Below are 19,628 nucleotides of genomic sequence, written 5' to 3' on the forward strand. Positions count from 1 at the left end.
TGGTCCCCTGAGCCTGCCAGGAGCGATTTCTCAGCATAGAGCCAGGAGTAAACCCTGAGCACTACCAGGTGTGACCCAAAAACCAAAAAAATAAAATAAAATAAAAGAGTGTGTTAATGCTGGAACAAGCTGGACAACAGAGAAAAAGACAATGGCAGTAAGATCAGAGCTATCTCCTAAATCAAGTTGAAGCTAACCCCAAAAAATCTGTTTTTCCCCAGAGTGTCTTTGAAATTCACATATAGCTATTGACACCTAGTATGTCATTTACAGATGAAGAAACAGGACATTCCACCCCAAACCCCAGGACACACAGACAGAGGCTGTAGTATCACTTATCAAAACAACTCATCTGACAGTCAGTATTTTGTTAACAAGACCAGAATTACATTTGTTTCACGGGCCTGAATCATGACAGTTGTTTCTGTAAGAGCTTCAAAAATGTCATTTTTAATTTCTAGAGAAAAGTCATTACTGCCATTAAAGAAAGTTCTTCAAGTGACTTTTTCTTAGGATGAATGACTCTAACATCTATCATGACCAGAAGTCAGGGAAGATATTTGGAGAAGAGCCATCTGCCCCACTCCTTGGAGTATCAAGACAGAAACATTCACCCGCACAGTTCAGAAACTCCCAAAAAGCTCCTCCTTACTGCCTTAGAATCATTTCTTTGAAGGCTATATATTACAGGGGTAGGAAAATTTTTCAATGCTTATTACTAGTGGAACTGCTGCATATTTTCCATATAGGAGTTATGCTGAACGGCTGATACTTCTTTATTTCCTACAGTTATTTTTATAAACATGGTTCAGTAGTTCTTAACAATAATCCCTAAGGATATGTTTGCATTCCCATTTTATCAATAAGAAAATTAAAATCTAGGTTAAATAAATTAGCTAAGCTCATCTGCTAGTAAGTGGAAGGACTGGGCCCTGTTTGATGACATGTTATTATATAAACAAAGTACAATAATTAATTATTGAAAGCTCTACTATGTATAATTCTAGGCTTTCTTAGCATAGATAATTTTGTATGTTCAATTAGTGATGCAATGATAACAAATAGATATTAAATTTGTGGTTATATAAATGCCAAGCACAGTTTTATCAGATGAGAACTTCCAAGCTTTTGTTAATTTTTCTCCCTGCTCTTAATTCAGGATGCTAAGAATTATTTATAAAATTTGGCTTAAACCCATCTCTATTTTAGAAGTTACTCACTGTCTAAATTTTGATTCACTACAGTGCTTCCTTTTACTGACTATTTAAGGTAAATTGCTGAGACCTACATCCTAGAGCTTTTATGTTTCACTTTGTGAAACATTATACTCAAAGAAATAGAGACAGATTAACTGTCTTCCTCACTATAGTCATTATAGTCAGCTTCTTAGCAAGCATGATCAGTTTTTCTCAACTTTCTTTCATTGTACAATGTTTCTACTCAGATAGAAATTCTTTTCTATGACCATTGTAAAGTGTTCCAACTGAAATTTCTAGTGTAGTCCCAATAATAAAAAACAGAATAAAACTTTGCCCTTTTTCTTACAAAGGGCTCAGAAATTAAGAGTCATGCTTCTTAGACTTGAACTTCATCTGTAATAATTAAAGAGTATATTTTAAGTTCTGTGAAGGAAGGCATCTCACTTTTTAGGTCCCAAAATATTCAATCTATACTTATTGTATTAAATAAATGAGAATTAAGAAAGTGTTATATTGGGGTAAAGGGAAATATTGTATAAATAAAAAATATTCCTCATATTTCTTTTTTGTTTTTGTTTTTTTTGGGGGGGCCACACCCGGCGGTGCTCAGGGGTTACTTCTAGCTGTCTGCTCAGAAATAGCTCCTGGAGGGCCCAGAGAGATAGCACAGCGGCGTTTACCTTGCAAGCAGCCCATCCAGGACCAAAGGTGGTTGGTTCAAATCCCGGTGTCCCATATGGTCCCCCGTGCCTGCCAGGAGCTATTTCTGAGCAGACAGCCAGGAGTAACACCTGACCACCGCTGGGTGTGGCCCAAAAACCAAAAAAGAAAGAAGGAAGGAAGGAAGGAAGGAAGGAAGGAAGGAAGGAAGGAAGGAAGGAAGGAAGGAAGGAAGGAAGGAAGGAAGGAAGGAAGGAAGGAAGGAAGGAAGGAAGGAAGGAAGGAAGGAAGGAAGGAAGGAAGGAAGGAAGGAAGGAAGGAAGGAAGGAAGGAAGGAAGGAAGGAAAAAGAAAAAAAGAAATAGCTCCTGGCAGGCACGGGGGACCATATGGGACACCGGGATTCGAACGAACCACCTTAGGTCCTGGATTGGCTGCTTGCAAGGCAAACGCCACTGTGCTATCTCTTTGGGCCCATGTTTCTTGGTATAGCCTGTGAATGGAACAATTTTTCATGACTTTAAATGAAAATTCTCCTAATCTGACTGTCATTATCTTTTACCTAATAAATTTTGGATTTCCCATCTGTGCAAAATTCTGCTCAAGCTAACTAGCAGGTGTTATTATTTTTGATGGGAACATAGAAAGCACCAAAGGAATAATGGGGTCATTTCTCAATGACCCAATAAGACAAGGTATTTCTTTAGAAAGTTTGGGACACTTTGATGATGATGAGGTGAAGGAGCTATGTACAGCAAGACTATAATCAGTAAATACATACCTAGTTATTTTTAAAAATTAAAATTAAAATGAGATTATTCTTTAAACCTTTGTAGACCCTTATAATCTTTTTGTACAGAGAACTTGAAGGCTTTGTGAGCATACATGAAGCTCTGCGTGCCATACCCAATACCAGTGGGTGCCCCAACACTGCCAAAGACTGAACAGCACCCCTTTATTGATTACAGCACACTGAACCATCAGGCCCACACATCTCAGGATGTCCTGATACTTATTGTGGGAAGAATAGATAGTAGATTTCCAAGAGAGTAAGGTACAATTCAGTACCTGAACAGAATGTACTAGAATTACTTGAGCCACAGAAATTTAACTGTAGTGAAATAGGGAGGTTAACGGCAATTGAAGAACATATTGAGGATCACAAATTATTTACTGATAGAAAAGGAAAATCATACAAATCTGTGGCCACTAGGATGACTGCTAAAGTAAAAACTTATTTTGACAGAGCACAGGCTAGACATTAAAATTAAGTATACAATTAAGTCTGTGTTCTAACTTGTCCTTTGATAATAATCTCAGTAGTTTTGCCTTTCCTGTCAATTGAAATCTCTACCAGTAGATAATGCTATGTATTGGAAAAAATCTACACATTTATGCATAATACTAAAATAACCACTAGATTGAAATGAAAACCAACCCAGGGTAAAATCAGTAAAATTGTGATTAAAATATACTTTAAGAAAAATGAAACTAGTTTTAGACAGCATCCGGGTTAAAAACAGAACAATTAAAAAAAAACAACAGATCAATTATTATGGTGGATTCGTTAATTTTGGTAGTGAAATCTTTTATGGGTGAACAAATAGATAGTTTAGTGGAATTAAGAGTGTTTTACATGTGAAAAGCCCTCATTTAATTCCCAACAAGCACCAAATTAGGAGAAAGAAAGGAAGGGGGAAAGAAGGGAGGGGGGAGGGAGGAAGGAAGGAAGGAAATTTTTTTTGAGCTAACACTAGGTTCTAATATCCTCAAAGTTCATGGGTATGTCATCTATGTTACAGATGAAGAAGCAGCATCCAAAGAAATAGGTTGTCTACACACACTTACATGGTTAAGTGCTATTTTATCCCAACTCTGTATCAGAGCTTGGAAAGATAATGATGCAGGGATCTTTGCCCTTTTTCTTTGAATATCTGGGAAAAGATTGGGTTTTTCTTAGAAGCTTGTACTCTTGATACTTAAATTGTCTTTTCAGATAGTCAAGAGACCTCATACCGCAATCTTAACTATGGCACTGTTTAGGTCATCTAAAAGACATCAATTACAGCACTGAAAAATGTACCTTGAAGAAGAGTTTAGTTAATTTGTCTCATTGAGATGTGATATAATTAACAATAAACATGGTTTGAAATAAATAAAAATTATACTTCTTAGGAAAAATATTCATGTGTAGCCCATTTTGCGCCAATCTGTCATCATAACATATTAAACATTATCAGTTTACTCTCTAATTCTTAAAATCATGAAGCAATAAAAAGCATTTTATGACTAAGGATTATGTTATACCACTGTATATAATTGAGATTCATTGAGGGGAAAGGAGGATATTCTTTCCCTGCAGCAATTACTAAAGATAATTACAAATGGGAGAAACTATGAGGTCAACTTACTTGTTAAGAGTGATACCGTGCAGTGCCAACTGTTGCCATTTATTTCAGAGTTCAGGGAAAATTGGGTAGCACTATTACAAAGTGATAGTTTCTCTGGGGCTATCCCAAGTTATGACAAGCAATTGTCAGTATTTTTAAAAGGCGAAAGATTTATGCGATCTGAAGAGAAACCAGAGTATTTTTTGTCAGTATTTTTAGAGTATCTTAATTGAAAAGAAACTTGTGGGGGCCGATGAGGTGGCACTAGAGGTAAGGTGTCTGCCTTGTAACTAGCCAAGGAAGGACCACGGTTCGATCCCCCAGCGTCCCATATGGTCCCCCCAAGCCAGGAGCAATTTCTGGGCGCTTAGCCAGGAGTAACCCCTGAGCATCAAATGGGTGTGGCTGAAAAACCAAAAAAAAAAAAAGAAAGAAAGAAAGAAAGAAAAGAAAAGAAACTTGTGGCTATTATGCAGATATTATTGTTTTTATGTATTTTTGACAAATTGACAAATGCTTTGTCAAATATTTGGCAAATACAAATTTGACAAATACTTGATTATTTGTAAAGACTCCATTATCACTTAATTGGAAAAACTTCTCTATCTCTTTTTGAAAATGCAGTTTGGAGTTACTGCTGAACTGGCCACAGGCTTAGGTCACACTGGCAATGCTCTGCAGAATCAGGCAAGGTGGGCAGCTAGTGGCACCAGGTGGTAAGAGCAAGAGAACAATCCCCTTCTAGGGTAGTGGAGCTCAAGTTGTTGAGGAGATGCTAGATCAGTTCCTCATTCATCTCAGGTACTTTAAGATTTAAAACAATAGGCAGCAATAGCTGTGGTGAAGACTGCAGCAGCAGCAGAAACACAGATCCCAGATCAAAACAGAATTCTTGAAGAACTAAAGATTGTCCATGAAGTAGCCCTAACATAATTTCTCACCAACATAAATTCCCCTGATACCTCCCTGGCAGTGTTAAAGACTAATAATGGCATAGGAAAGAAGCACCTTCAAACTACAAAAGATAAAGCAGCACAAAACCCACCATTCCTGGTGAGTAAAGATTGCAAACCCTGCAAACCCAATCAATACTAATCCCCTTATAACTTCTCTGAAATGGAGTTCAAAGAGGAAAGACTTAGGATGTTGAACAAGCTCAAACAACAACAATAGAATGGACTGCCAATACACGTTGTAGAATAAAGAGTTGGACATGAGAAAAATACAAACAGAAATTTCACAACTGAAAAACTTGCATATATGGCTTTTCATACCCAAAGAGCCAAATTCACATTATTCAAAGTATATGACACATTCTCTGAGATAGACCAAATGCTGGGCCACGAAGAATAGCTCAATAGCACCGGAGCCATGGTGCAAGAGCTTCTGCCTTGCATGCACTAGCCTAGGACAGACCGCAGTACGATCCCCCGACATCCCATATGGTCCCACAAGCCAGGAGCGATTTCTGAACGCATAGCCAGGAGTAACCCCTGAGCTATGGGTCACCGGGTGTGGCCCAAAAATCAAAAAAAAAAAAAAAAAAAAAAAAGATTGAGAGAAAAGTATAGCTCAATAAAATCAAGAGGATAGAAATTGATCAACTATTTCTGATTCCTGGAAATAAAGATTTCCTGGAAAATAAGGATTCCTGGAAATAAACCAGAATAAGGACACATACTATCACAATATCATGGGATACAGCAAAAGCAGTATTAAGAGGAAAAAAATATATAGTTTTGCAAGCATCCATTAAGAATGAAGAAAGGGATTATCTAAATAACTTAAAAGAACTTAAGGAAGAAGGAAAAAGAAACTTAGAGAAGAAATCAATAAATAAAGAAACCAAAAACAAACCAGAAGATTAATGAAAGCGAAATTTGGTTCTTTGAAAGATAAGTAAAATTGATAAACTATTAGCAAGTTTCATAAAGAAAGCCTCGACCCTAATAAGCAGAATCAGAAATAAAAGGGATAATGTCACATCAAACACTACAGAAATTTAAAAGATAAACAAAACTCAGAACATTAATTGAGAATCTTTATGACACAGACTGAGAGAATGTAGCAGAAAAGGACAAATTCATACTCCTATAAACTCCAAAGTTTAAACAAAGATGACTTGCAATACCTGAAGAGACCTATCACTATTGAGGAAATTAAAATTGTAATTAAAAGACATCGAAAACAAAAGCCCAGGCCCAAATGGATTCACTTATAAATTCTTTCAGACCTCTAAAGAGGACCTAGTGCTAGTCCTTTCAGGCTCTTCCAGGAAATTGAGCAAACACTCCTAGTTTCTACAAAGTTAACATCAACCTGATACCAAAAGCAGAGACATCACAAAAGAGAATTACAGGCCAGTAACTGTGATAAACACAGGTGCAAAGGATCCTCAACATAATATTAGTAAATAAAATTCAACAATTCCTCCAAAAGATTATACACCAGGACCAAGGAAGAATAGTTTAATCTATACAAGTCAATCAATCAAGTCAAATCACATCAATGAAAGAAAAATTAAAAATTATATGGTTATATCAACAGATGGCAAAGAAAGCATTTAACACAATCCAATACCCATTGGTATTTTAAAGCTCTGAACAAGAAGGGAATTGAAGAAACTTTTCTCAATGTAGTCAAAACCATTTACCACAATACTATATAGCAAATGTTATATTCAATGGGAGAAAAGCTAAAAGCCTTCCCTCTAAGTTTCAGCATAAGACAAAGTTGCTAACTCTTGCCACTTCTATTCATTAAAATACGGAAGTACTTGCTATAACACTTAGGCAAAAAAAAAAAAAAGCTATCAAGGTTATCCAGGATAGAAAGGGAAGCTCTCACTATTCTTAAGTAATATGATACTCTACTTAGAAAAGCCTAAAGACTTTACAAAAAAAGCTTCTAGAAATAATTGTTTTCTACAGTAAAGTGGTAGGCTACAAAATTAACACCAAAACGTCCATTGCTTTCTAAATGCAATTAATAAAAAAAAAGAGGACATAAAAAATGATCCTCTTCAATTGTGCCTCAGTAAATTAAGCTTGGAGGCAACTTAAAGAGGTGAAAGACCTATACAAAGAAAACTATAAAACTAAAGCTTTAAGAAATAAGAGAAAACATTAGGAAATGGATACACATCCCATGCTCATGGATTGGGAGCATTAACATCATTAAAATAGCAATACTCCCCCAAAGCATTGTACAGATTCAATGCAGTTACTATAAGGATATAGTTACAATTCAAAGGTATAGATAAAACACTTCTGAAATTCGAATGAAACTATAAACCTCCATGAATAAATAAAGCAATCCTTAAGAAAAAGAAGATGGGGAGCATCACTTTTCCCAATTTCAAAGTGTACTACAAAGTGGTGGTAATTAAAACTGCATAATATTGAAATACAAACAGACTCTAAGTGGAATATAAATGAATTTTTTTTTTTTTTTGGTTTTTGGGTCACACCCGGCATTGCTCAGGGGTTCCTCCTGGCTCTACGCTCAGAAATTGCTCCTGGCAGGCTTGGGGGACCATATGGGATGCCAGGATTCAAACCACTGTCCTTCTGCATGCAAGGCAAATGCCTTACCTCCATGCTATCTCTCTGGCCCCATAAATGAATATCTTGAGCCAGGCCCCCAGGAACACTATAATTTTATTTTTAAAGAAAAATAAATATGAGTGGAGCAAAGAAAGCCTCTTCAGCAAGTAGTGCTGGGAAATCTGGTCAGCTACATGCAGGAAACTGAACTTAAACCTCTTCCTGACACCATGTACAGAGGTCAAATCAAAATGAATTAAAGATCTTTATATCAGATCCGAAACCATAATGTATATAGAGGAAAACACAAGTAAAATTCTAAGAGTATCTTCAAAGATAAAACACCACTTGGGCAAAAAAAAAAAAAGTGTGGAAACAAAGATCAAATGAAACCACCTCTGTCCAATCCCCAACCAAATTAGATTTGCTATTTTTATTTTTCTTTGTGGTTTCTGTTTGAGTATTATACCCAGTAGTGTACGGAGATTATTTCTGATTTAGTACTTAGATATCACTCCTTATAGTGCTCATGATCATGTGGTGCTGAGGATTGAACCTGGACTCTTCCTACATACAGTCCCTCAGGCCCCACCAGAAGCATCAGGAGTGATTTTTAAACAGAGTCGGTGATAAATAAAGTAAAATAAAATAAAATCCACATCAACATATAAAATATAAAACAAAATAAATTTTACTCCTGACAGCCTTATAGTATAACATTTTAATTGAAGCTTTATAAAATAATGTGGTGATAGGAGAGTGTAAATAATAGTGAAAGGAAAAACAATCAATTAGAACACAGCATTGGTATCAGTTAAAAACTAGGAATAAATTACTTTATGTCTGAAAGAAATAGAACAATAACTTAGAGCACCTGCCTTGTAACTGTGTGTTTTGTTTTATTGGGGGTGAGGGTGGTGTAGAGGCAGCAAGTCCAGCAGTGCTCAGGGCTTACTCCTGGCTCTGTAGTAGGAGTTCAAAATTGACATTGTTCGGGGGACCATATACTGTGGTGGGGCTTAAACCTGGGTTGGTCACGCACAAGGCAAGTACCTTGTGTACTGTATTATTGTGCTCATCCCTTTACAAGCTTATTATGGGTCATGAGCTCAGTTTCTTCACTATGGTGTACCAATTCTCTTCAGTGTATCCTGGCAACTCTACTATTTGAGCCTAACAGCCCTACAGTCTGTATTCTCTGCCCACCCCACACACACAAGAATAAACATTCTAGAATATTAGCTCGATAATCTGAATACATGTTTTACCTGCAAAAGTCTCCTTTTCTATACTGCAAGACCACATGGTTCCCTAGCACCTCCTGGAGCAACTCCAAGCATAGAGTCAGGCTAGCCTACAAGTACCATTAGGTATTGTCCAACATAAACATACCAAAAAATAATAGGGATGGTAATTTGAATAAATAATACTGTTTTTAAAGCAGTTTTCAGTGTTTCAAATTTTAAATATTCATAGTATTGAGCTCAATAATTTAAATCTATTCCCAAAAATATAATTTTAAAATACAAATTATTATATTGATTCCTTAAAAATAGGAAAGTACAGAAATATCCAACAATTTGAGGATAAACGAATTTAGGTTTAAACCAACTGTTAGTAATCTACCTGAAACACTAAATTTTCTAACAAACATAAACTTATGTTTGTTAGATATGTTGGTTAGTTATTCTTTTATAGAAGTACTCTATTTCAAATCATTGATCTCATTTATCTCTTCTGATTTATATTTTCCTCCCTTTATCAATTTTTACACTTTACAACTATATACTTGTCTTATAAAGTTTGCTATATGCCATATTTTCCTAATAGCATAATTTATCTTGTCTCTTTGCTTTTTATTTCTGTAAATAAAAAAAAAAGTTAAATAAGTTGAGATTTATTGGTAGAAAAAGGACTATTGTTGTGTTAGGCCACGTTTAGGGCTTATTCCTAGCACTGTGGTCAGGAGCTAGGCCTGTTGGTGGTTATTGCACCATATGGGGTCTCAGAGATTAAACCCAGTTGGCTGATTGCAAGGCAAGCACCCTACCCATTAACTGTACCATCTTTCTCTCTAACTCAGATGACTTCCTTCTTTTTTCAAGCATTGAGAACAGAGACTTGCAAGACAACTTTGTAGCAGTATTTTGTTCTCCTATCAGGAAGTTGATTGTCTTTTTGTGTATGAAATATTAGCAGTTGTTAAATCTCAATACCTAGCTACATTAATTCATTTGAATGTAAGATAACTGTTTTTAAATTGAACATTATCATAGACACTTGCATATACACATCTGTATAGACATAGTTTTAGGGGAAAAAATCTCAAGAAAACCCTTATCTTTCCTTTAACGTATTCTTTTTTAGTTTTACTTATTCTTTAGCCTCTTCCCATTCTTTATTTTTTATATGAAAACAAGATATGTATAACACAATGTGGTAATCTAAATTTATAGTGATTATCCAAAAGTATCATGATTATTTTAGGAGAGAAATGAGAATAAGATGGGGGAAGGCATTTAAAAAAGAAAACAAAGACACAAAATAAGGTGTATTTCATCTCAGTAAAAAGTCTACAGAGAATATTCATATCACGATGGTGACATTTTAGAACTATGAAACATTTAAAGCTGGAAAAAATCAGAACAGGATGAGAAGAAAAACTGAAACAAGCCCCTAATTTTAAAGTGTTCTGCATGAGAAGGATAAAAATACATTCAGATTAACTTATGCATCTTTAAGAACATAGGATTTCAGTGGGGAAAAAAAGGTTGAGTTGTTCATTTCTTCATGAAGCCTGTACTTTGTCTTAAGCCATTAAGCCAGTTCATTAATCCCAGGGCATCTGAGGGTCATACTTGGCAATCCCGTTCTACTAGCCTAATAGCTTAGGCTTCTGATTCACAATAATAGGCTGACTTCTAATATGGGTATTCTAATGTCTGTCACAACATGAAGGGTATTCATTTAACAGAAATATAAAAGAATTAGACAAACAAGGCCTGTGAATGAATGAAAGGGTTAGTAATGTGGTAACCTCTCATTTGATTAAATTTAAAAATTCACAGCAAATAAAATTTAAAACATACTATTATTGTATCCATACATCCCATGGTTGGGGCAAGGAAAGGAAGAGTTTTACTTTTAAAATGGTTTTGTTGATATATTATTTAAATTGTATATATAATATACCCACTTAAGATGTACAATACAAGTTTGTTTAGTACATCCATAGGATTATACAATATCTGATTTTTTTTTTAAACTTAATTGGGCGCTGGAGTGATAGCACTAGAGGTAAGGCGCTAGCCTAGGACAGACCACTGTTCGATCCCCTGGCATCTCATATGGTTCCTCCAAGCCAGGACCGATTTCTGAGCGCATAGCCAGGAGTTAACCCCTGAGGGTCAAATGGGTGTGGCCCACAAAACAAAACAAAACAACACAAAAACTTTATTTATTGATTCATTGGTTTATTGTTTTCTGGGTCATATCCAGTGGTACTCAGGTGGCACTCCTGGCTTCTGCACTCATAAATTGCCCCTGGCAGGCTGGGGGACCATATGGAATACCAGGAACTAAACTGGGTCCCTCCCAGGTTGGCCAAATGCAAAGCAAATGGCCTACTACTGTGCTATCTCTCTGACCCCTCAACATCTGATTTTGGAACATTTTATCTTCCTTAAAAATTACACTTTCCGGGGCCCAGAGAGCTAGCACAGCGGTGTTTGCCTTGCAAGCAGCCGATCCAGGACCAAAGGTGGTTGGTTCGAATCCCGGTGTCCCATATGGTCCCCCGTGCCTGCCAGGAGCTATTTCTGAGCAGACAGCCAGGAGTAACCCCTGAGCAATGCCGGGTGTGGCTCAAAAACCTAAAAAAAAAAAAAAAAGAGAGAGAAAAATTACACTTTCCATTCTCTTTACTCCATACCCAAGCCTTCTCCAACCACTAATATATTTTATATTTATTCATTTACCTTTTCAAACCACTGATTTTTATTGCATTTGTAGCTTCACTACTAAATTTACTTAATTTTACTTTGTTTTTTTTTTTTTTTACTTTATCAGTGGAACAAGAAAAATAGCTCACAAAAACATGTGTGGGGTCAAAATGTAGTAGGAAAGCCCACAAAAATTTATTGTTGAAGCCAATGGTATCTGATAATTTAAATAATGGTTAAGCAGTGAAATTGTGAAAATGATGGCATCTCTCTATACCACGAGAAATGAAATGCAGGATACAAGGCAATTATTTTGCACTTGACCAATTCTGATTCAACTCCCTAGCCCCACCCTGAGCACCATTTGGGATCACTTCTGAGAAAATAGCCAGGAGTAGTCCCCCAAATACAACTTTTTGTTGTGGGGTAAGGAAGGGGACAATGAAAAATAGAAACAGAGAATCAAATGCTAATAATTATAAATTCAAAATGGGCTTAGATTACAAATTTTTTCTTATTTGAAAGGAAAGCAAGTTGACACAGAGATTGGTGAGAATGGTGTTGAAATATCATGTGCCATAATTATGGTGCTTAAGTAAAGATTTAAAAAAAATATTATGCGCCTAAAACTCATCAATTACTTTGTAAATCACACTTCCGTAACTAAATTAGAAATTCGTTTTATATCGCTTGTTACAATGAAATGCTAAGTAAAATTATTTTTTAAAAAGTTTACTAAAACAAAGTTTGTGAAAAATGCTATATTTCAAATGGATTTATCAAAATCACTGAGGATTTACGAAGGAAGGAAAGAAGGAAGGAAGGAAGGAAGGAAGGAAGGAAGGAAGGAAGGAAGGAAGGAAGGAAGGAAGGAAGGGAGGGAGGGAGGGAGGGAGGGAGGGAGGGAGGGAGGGAGGGAGGGAGGGAGGGAGGGAGGGAGGGAGGGAGGGAGGGAAAGGAAGGAAGGAAGGAAGGAAGGAAGGAAGGAAGGAAGGAAGGAAGGAAGGAAGGAAGGAGGGAGGGAGGGAGGGAGGGAGGGAGGGAGGGAGGGAGGGAGGGAGGAAGGAAGGAAGGAAGGAAGGAAGGAAGGAAGGAAGGAAGGAAGGAAGGAAGGAAGGAAGGAAGGAAGGAAGGAAGGAAGGAAGGAAGGAAAAATAATACTTGCAGATTCAAGTACACCATTGTCCACTGAGTAAGTTTGACTACAGTATGAATGAATGTGAATAATTATGGCCACTGAAAAAGTAAAAGGTTAAAGTTTAAAGATAAAGGTTAGCTATCTCATCTGTTATATGGGAGTGTTTTTGTCCTCCTGAAGTTAGTGAATATCTTAGCTTATAGTACCAGACCTGGCTTAATAAATGTTAGTTGTTTTCTCACTTTGGTTCATAAGAGTAAGTAATTCAAGTCAACATCCAAAATGAAATTTATAACTGTGACAATTTGCTCAAATTTTTGCTTTCTACATGTGACTGGGTCTTTCCAAAATCTCTCTTTAAAGACATTAACTGCCATGAAACAATATATAAGGATTTAAGATAATGTTATATAGAGTGAAAGTAACATTGATCAAGTATGACTAATAGAATTATAGACCGACCTTCAGTTTCTTTAGAAGTATATGTTAATAAACAACATGATTATATGATGGTATTATACATGCCTAATTAAAATAAGAAAATAATATTGTAAACTGTTACAAAATTGTTAATTAAAAATATTTAAGACCACAATGAGTATCTTATAAAGCTTTGTGTATTGAAATTATGATTTGATTTTGTGTTCATAAATGTAAGGTGATATAAACCCCAATAATACCATTACTTTTTTAATCCCAATAATAAATGGTTTGGAGTAATAAGATTAATGTTAGGCAATTTTATAAATGATCAATTATTGTATATTTTCTGAGTTTTTTTATTTTTTTTCAAAATTGTGATACCAAAATAATTATATTCCAATCAGATGAACCATATACACAAAATTTTCATACCTGAGGAATGGTCACACATTACAGTTCTTGCTTTGAACAGACATAAGAATTCATATCACAAACAACACATTTTCATTTTCTTTTAACTCCATAAGATAACATTAGTGCTGTGGTTTGCATGTGGCCTCATTGTAGCCCTCAAAGTTCTCCATATTGTCATTGTCTACATTTTAACCTGACTTTACTCCTCTGATGTTATTTCGTATTTGCATGAAATTTGTACAAACCTGTTTGCATGACATGTCATCTTTAATGTTGAAGTTCAATGTCTAACATATCTTGCAATATCACTTGTCATTACTCTCACATGATATCTTTTCTTTTGTTTTCAGTTTCTAAAATTTAAATATGCTTGAAATGTAAAAGTGGCATGAAACTGGAGTGATGCAAGAATATTTAATATTGCTTTAAGAACTCAACCATTTTAACTGGGAAAATTGGAAGTGGGATTCCCAGCCTTTGAATGCCAATCCTTAGTTACAAGTCATATACAATTGTATTGACTCTAAGTTCTGTCAACAAAATAATAATTATAAGAGATTTTTAAATTAATATCTTTATTTAAATACCTTGATTACAAATATGATTGTAGTTGGGTTTCAGTCATGCAAAGAACAGCCCCCTTCACCGGTGCAACATTTCCACCACCAAAGTCCCAAATCTCCCTCCTCCCCACCCTACCCCCACCTGTACTCGAGACAGTCTTTTCCACTTCCCTCATTCATTCACATTGTTATAGTTCACAGTGTAGTTTATCTCTAATTGCACTCACCACTCTGTGGTGAGCTTATGAAGAGCTTTTTTCTTAGAATAAATTTATAAGACTTAAATATAAAGTATAAAATGTGCCCCTAATTTCAAAGCATGTGTGATCTTATAAAAACTCCACTGGGGCCCGGAGAGATAGCATAGTGGCGTTTGCCTTGCAAGCAGCCGATCCAGGACCAAAGGTGGTTGGTTCGAATCCCGGTATCCCATATGGTCCCCCGTGCCTGCCAGGAGCTATTTCTGAGCAGACAGCCAGGAGTAACCCCTGAGCGCTGCCGAGTGTGGTCCAAAAACAAAAAACAAAAAAACAAAAAAATAAAAAAACTCCACTGACTTCTTGCACCTTCCTAGTAAATAAAAGACTAATGAATTACTGAATGACAATGCCAATAATTTAGTATTTTACTGTTTATTAAATGAATGTCTACCAAATGCATATTTAATAGAGAAGTATATAAGTATACAAAGAAATTTAAGTTATACCATTTTGATAAACTTCATGTCCATAAGGGCATATAACTAACTCCCACCAATATCCAAAAGACATACATCCAAACAACTACTTTTCTTTTTAAGAAGTCTTATTTGAATCTTGCTTGTTTATTCCTACCACCTACCATTGCTAACACTTTTAACATTTCCTTTGTCAAATTATCTTCGGAGTCCTCAGCACATTCATTTTTAAGTCCTGCTGTGGTTAAAAACAACAGTAACAACAGTATTCCTTGAAGAGTGACTCTCGGACTCAAACCAATTATAATAATCAAGCTGGTGAAACAAACATTTTAAATGAGATTACTAAAACTTGCATATAAAATTATTGAACATGTTTTCCAAAGAAGAATCTCATAAGACAATTGATATAATAAGAAGAAATGGAATTTACTTAACTTACTGAGACAAGCAAATGAGACTTAGTTGAGTAAAAACTATGCTTATTTAAGCTAATGGAAGAGCTTTCATCTTTAAAGACTGGCCTTACATTATATTTTATCAGGTCCGGTTCATTATTGCCATGCTTCCCTTGCTCAAGTGACTAGGGTACAAACATCCCTTTAGTTGCAGTTTTAACAGATTTGGATTGACAGTCTCCAAAGCTGTCCACCTCTTTCCATATATTGACAAAACTCCACATCCCTATGCCTTTGAACTCCTGCCTACCAAACAAAGGCAAAGTGCTTAATATCTTTACTATCTCTTTTGACTAGAAATATTAGATCTCAGTATCACAAATCAGTGTGTGATATTGTAATTATCACATATCATGAATTTGTACATTTTTGTTAGAGATTTCTTTAAATGCAAGTTGAAGTACTTCAAATTCAAATTGGTTCAAAAATATTTAGGGTCATGGATATGGTTTAGCAGCAAAATACATATTTGAAACTGATTTTCATTCTCCACCAATATAATCAATCAGTAAACAAACAAATAGGTATCTAGACACAGAAGAGAGCTAGTTTCTCTAATAAGATCTTTCTTCTGCACGATGCTATTGATGATGATAAAGATGTCATTTATATACACTTTCCACTACCCTCCACTAGGACAGTAGAACTTTAGGGTTGATATTTTGCTTATTCTACTAATGAAAAATATGCTAAGGTTTTGGGGATTTTCCTCTCTAAAACCATGAATTATCCAGTTGTAGAAGAAAACAGACACTCTGAATCTCCTGTTTCCAAGATTATCTTTTTCTGTCCATCCACATTTATCTGCAACTTGTTCTTTTATTGAGAAAATTTTTCAAATTTTTCCTTTCAAGAAAAGGGGCTAGAGTGATAGTACAGTGGATACTGTATTTGCCTTGCATGAGGCTGACCTGGGTTGATTTTCTGGCATCCTATATGACACCCCACCCCCACCCCAGACTGTCAGGAGTGATTCCTGAATGCAGAGCCAAAAATAATCTCTGAACACTTCTGGATGTGGCCCTCAAATCAAATAATAATATTAATAATAATAAAAGAAATGGATACTTTCTAAAAAGAAAATCTTCAGTAGGGACCCTCTAGCATCTCTTTAGAATATCCTCTTGCGTCACTGCAGCTCTCTCAGCTTTTACAAACTAGTTGTTTTGTCAGCATGAGTGTGACAGCAATTAGACGTCCCCTGTTTTGCCCCATGCCTTTTCTCCTTCACAGTCATTCAATGACAAGCGTAAAAAGAGCTTCATCTTTTCACGAAAATTCCCATTCTACAAGAACAAGGAGCAGAGTGAGCAGGAAACCAGTGATCCTGAACGTAAGTAGATTCGCAAAGAGAACATCACATGCAACATGAGAGAAAAAAAAATCCTTCATAGGCAACACGCATGATGGTTTCCCCAGGCCACATGCCTAGGCAAACACAGCAGGCAGGCAGGTCAGGGCTTACTACTGTGACCAGTGTTTGACTGCAGTCTGGATCCTTCCCTGCATGTAGCTCTCATTTGCAGAATGCAGAGGAGAGGAACTTCAGGAAGCTGGGACAGTGCTTCCCACTAGAATCTGTTTTTGAAGAATGGGTCTAGTTTGCTTTTTTTCCTATTATACAACTCTCTAGGGCTTGAGACCATTTTTTTTTTCTGCTCAGAAATAATGGAGTCCATTGCCATCTAAAGTTTTTTATTCTTATTTTGGAATGACAAGTAATTGGTCATAATTCTATTCTTTGTACTGATTTCTAAGTTATTTGTTTACATTTTTCGCTCCACAAATATTTTCAAACACTAAGCAGTGATCCTGAGAAGGACACAAAACCTCAGAATCCATCCCAGAAATTGGATTTGGACATGGCTCTAGGTCTAGGTGGTATATTCCTAGACTGGCCACATGTGGTCCCAAGTACTATTTGGAGTGATCCCTGAGCACAGATACAAGAATAAACCCTGAGCATTGCTCAGTGTGGCGAAAAATAAACAAAAACAATAAATGATTTATTTCTGTGGCAATACTGATAGTGGACACAAACAGCTGTTTGCTGAATCTTTTACTTCTGGATACTTACTTGCTTAAAAATTGTGCGTTGCTTTCTAAATTCTTGAGTCTCAGCCCAGGAAGTTGGGGGTAAAAGTTGTTTCAAAAGAAGAGAAAGTGGATCCAGATTGCTGAGGCAACACGGTCTGTCATGGTAGTATCCATTTCAACTCCACTGACTTCTTCCTTCCTCTTTCGCGGCTGCTCTTCCTCTCTCATTGCTCTCTCTGGGGACTTCCGTGCAGGACATCCCCGGATTAGGTGACGACGGTTATGGAACAAAGACTCTGAGTAAGTTCCCAGGAATGGTCACTGTAACTTTTCTTTTCTTTTTCTTTCCTTTTGAGTTTGGCTTTTGTTCCTTTTCTTGAGGGCCTTTCACTCCCTAGCATGCACAAGTTCCAAGTTTTATTTGTTACCTAGCTGTGAATGCTCCTTAAAAAGTAATTTCAGCCCTTTTGTTCTGCATGTCAGCATTTAAAAAGCCAAGTGTGCCAGACACTGTAACTCCCGCTGCAGTTCACAATCTCCCTTTCTGACCATGTGTCATTATCAACATGGGCCTGATGCCAATCATACTGCATCACTTGCTCTGCCACCTAATACCTTCCAGAGAGCAAGAAGCCATGTTGAAGGAAAGGGTGAGCTGAATGTTCTAGAATAATAAAACACAAATGGACTTATCTTTTCTTTTGACTTTTTCTCAAGCACTGTTTTATAGCCTTGCCAAATCTGATAATCAGGTTGTACTTCTCTCATTCATAAAGGAGCAACTCTGTGGTCAAAGGAACATGCATTCTCAAAAAAGCAAATATTAAGCTATTTGATCTTCTCTGATTCTTTAACTTTCATTGATACTTTTCTGACTTGCAGTGATCCTGCCTGAAATGTTTATACGATAAGGTTTTAGTTGTGTTTGAATATATCTTCCTATTAGTGATTTATTAGCTACGTTACATCACTTTCTAACCACTTGACACACAAAGTAGAAAATATTGTATATTAATTTTTAAGTGTTAGTGCCTTTAATCTGTCTACTTGCACTATGCAACAAAAATTACAACCCTGTGTATTGATAGTGAAATATTATTTTTTCTTTAATATTCCACTGTATGTATACCAATGAAATAAGATAGAATTTTGTGTCTTTTACAACTCTATCATTCGTTCATTTTTTAAATTTTTTTGTTTTAATTTAATAGCAATATTTTTAGGAGCTGCTCATTTTATTTGTATTAAAAAATGCATTGAACTGAACTTTGTTTTCAAGAACTGTTTAAACAACCATGCATAATAATACTTTTCATCTTTCAAATTGCTAACTTGCACTTTTTTAGATATATCTATTTAGAAAGCAAAATCTTCTCAGGAGAAGCTTCTCGTCTCCTTAAAGATGAAAACTTTATCTCTGATTCCCTACTATCAATTTATAAAAAATGTTTAATTTTTAATAAAAATAGTTGAAGTTTAAATACTCCTTTCAACAGTATCTGGATATCATCAAGTACAACAGAGTTTCTAATTTTTCTCTTGGGGTAGAAAAAGGAAGCATTCTAATGCATTGCTAAGAAGTGAACACTACTAAAAACCAGTTGCTACTGGCATGCCAGAAACGTAATTGCATAATTGAAATGCTTTTAAATATAACATGCACAAATGCATATTTCTGTTTTAAAAACTGAATAGATTTCACTATGTAAAAAAGTTTTCTTGCTAGTGAATATTAATGATAATAATTTGATAGGTAAATATTCTAAATTTTATTACCTATAAAATAAAATAATACTGCTATAAGGTTCCTTGAGGCTTAGAAAATTGACTGTAAAATAAACAACTATAAGGTTTTAAATTTCTTTATAAATTATTTTAAATATAACCATTACAATTAATTTTGTAGTAATACAAGTTAACTTACATGCAGAATTAACTTAATGAAATAGTACAAAAGAAAGAATATTATTTTGAAAATAAAAGCTCTAATCCTGGCACAAAACAAATACATATATATGGATATTAACTAACCTTTGTTTCTGTGAAGTAAAAGCTGTTTTCAATACTAATGTATAAGCAGCCATTTAACATGAATTGAAGATACAGTTTGTGGAGCCATAGCACAGCCAGTAGGGCTTGCATGCCAATGACCTTGATTCGATCCTTAGCATCCCATATGGTCCCC

General features: G+C 35.6%; 1 protein-coding gene across 16 annotated transcripts in view; it reads left to right on the top strand.

Annotated features, from left to right (window-relative positions):
• DLG2 (discs large MAGUK scaffold protein 2) overlaps positions 1-19,628 on the top strand; it is a 2,242,830-nt gene that overhangs the window by 2,196,731 nt on the left and 26,471 nt on the right. For 11 of the 16 annotated variants that reach the window (XM_049780036.1, XM_049780021.1, XM_049780023.1 and 8 more), the window contains one exon: positions 16,640-16,739. In XM_049780036.1, the coding sequence (XP_049635993.1) occupies positions 16,640-16,739 (100 nt within the window). Of the gene's footprint in view, positions 1-16,639; positions 16,740-17,697; positions 17,744-19,628 lie in introns of all 16 variants that reach the window. The other 5 variants (XM_049780035.1, XM_049780032.1, XM_049780024.1 and 2 more) reach the window with 1 other exon arrangement.

This window comes from Suncus etruscus, chromosome 9, assembly GCF_024139225.1.
Source record: "Suncus etruscus isolate mSunEtr1 chromosome 9, mSunEtr1.pri.cur, whole genome shotgun sequence".
NCBI lineage: Eukaryota > Metazoa > Chordata > Mammalia > Eulipotyphla > Soricidae > Suncus > Suncus etruscus.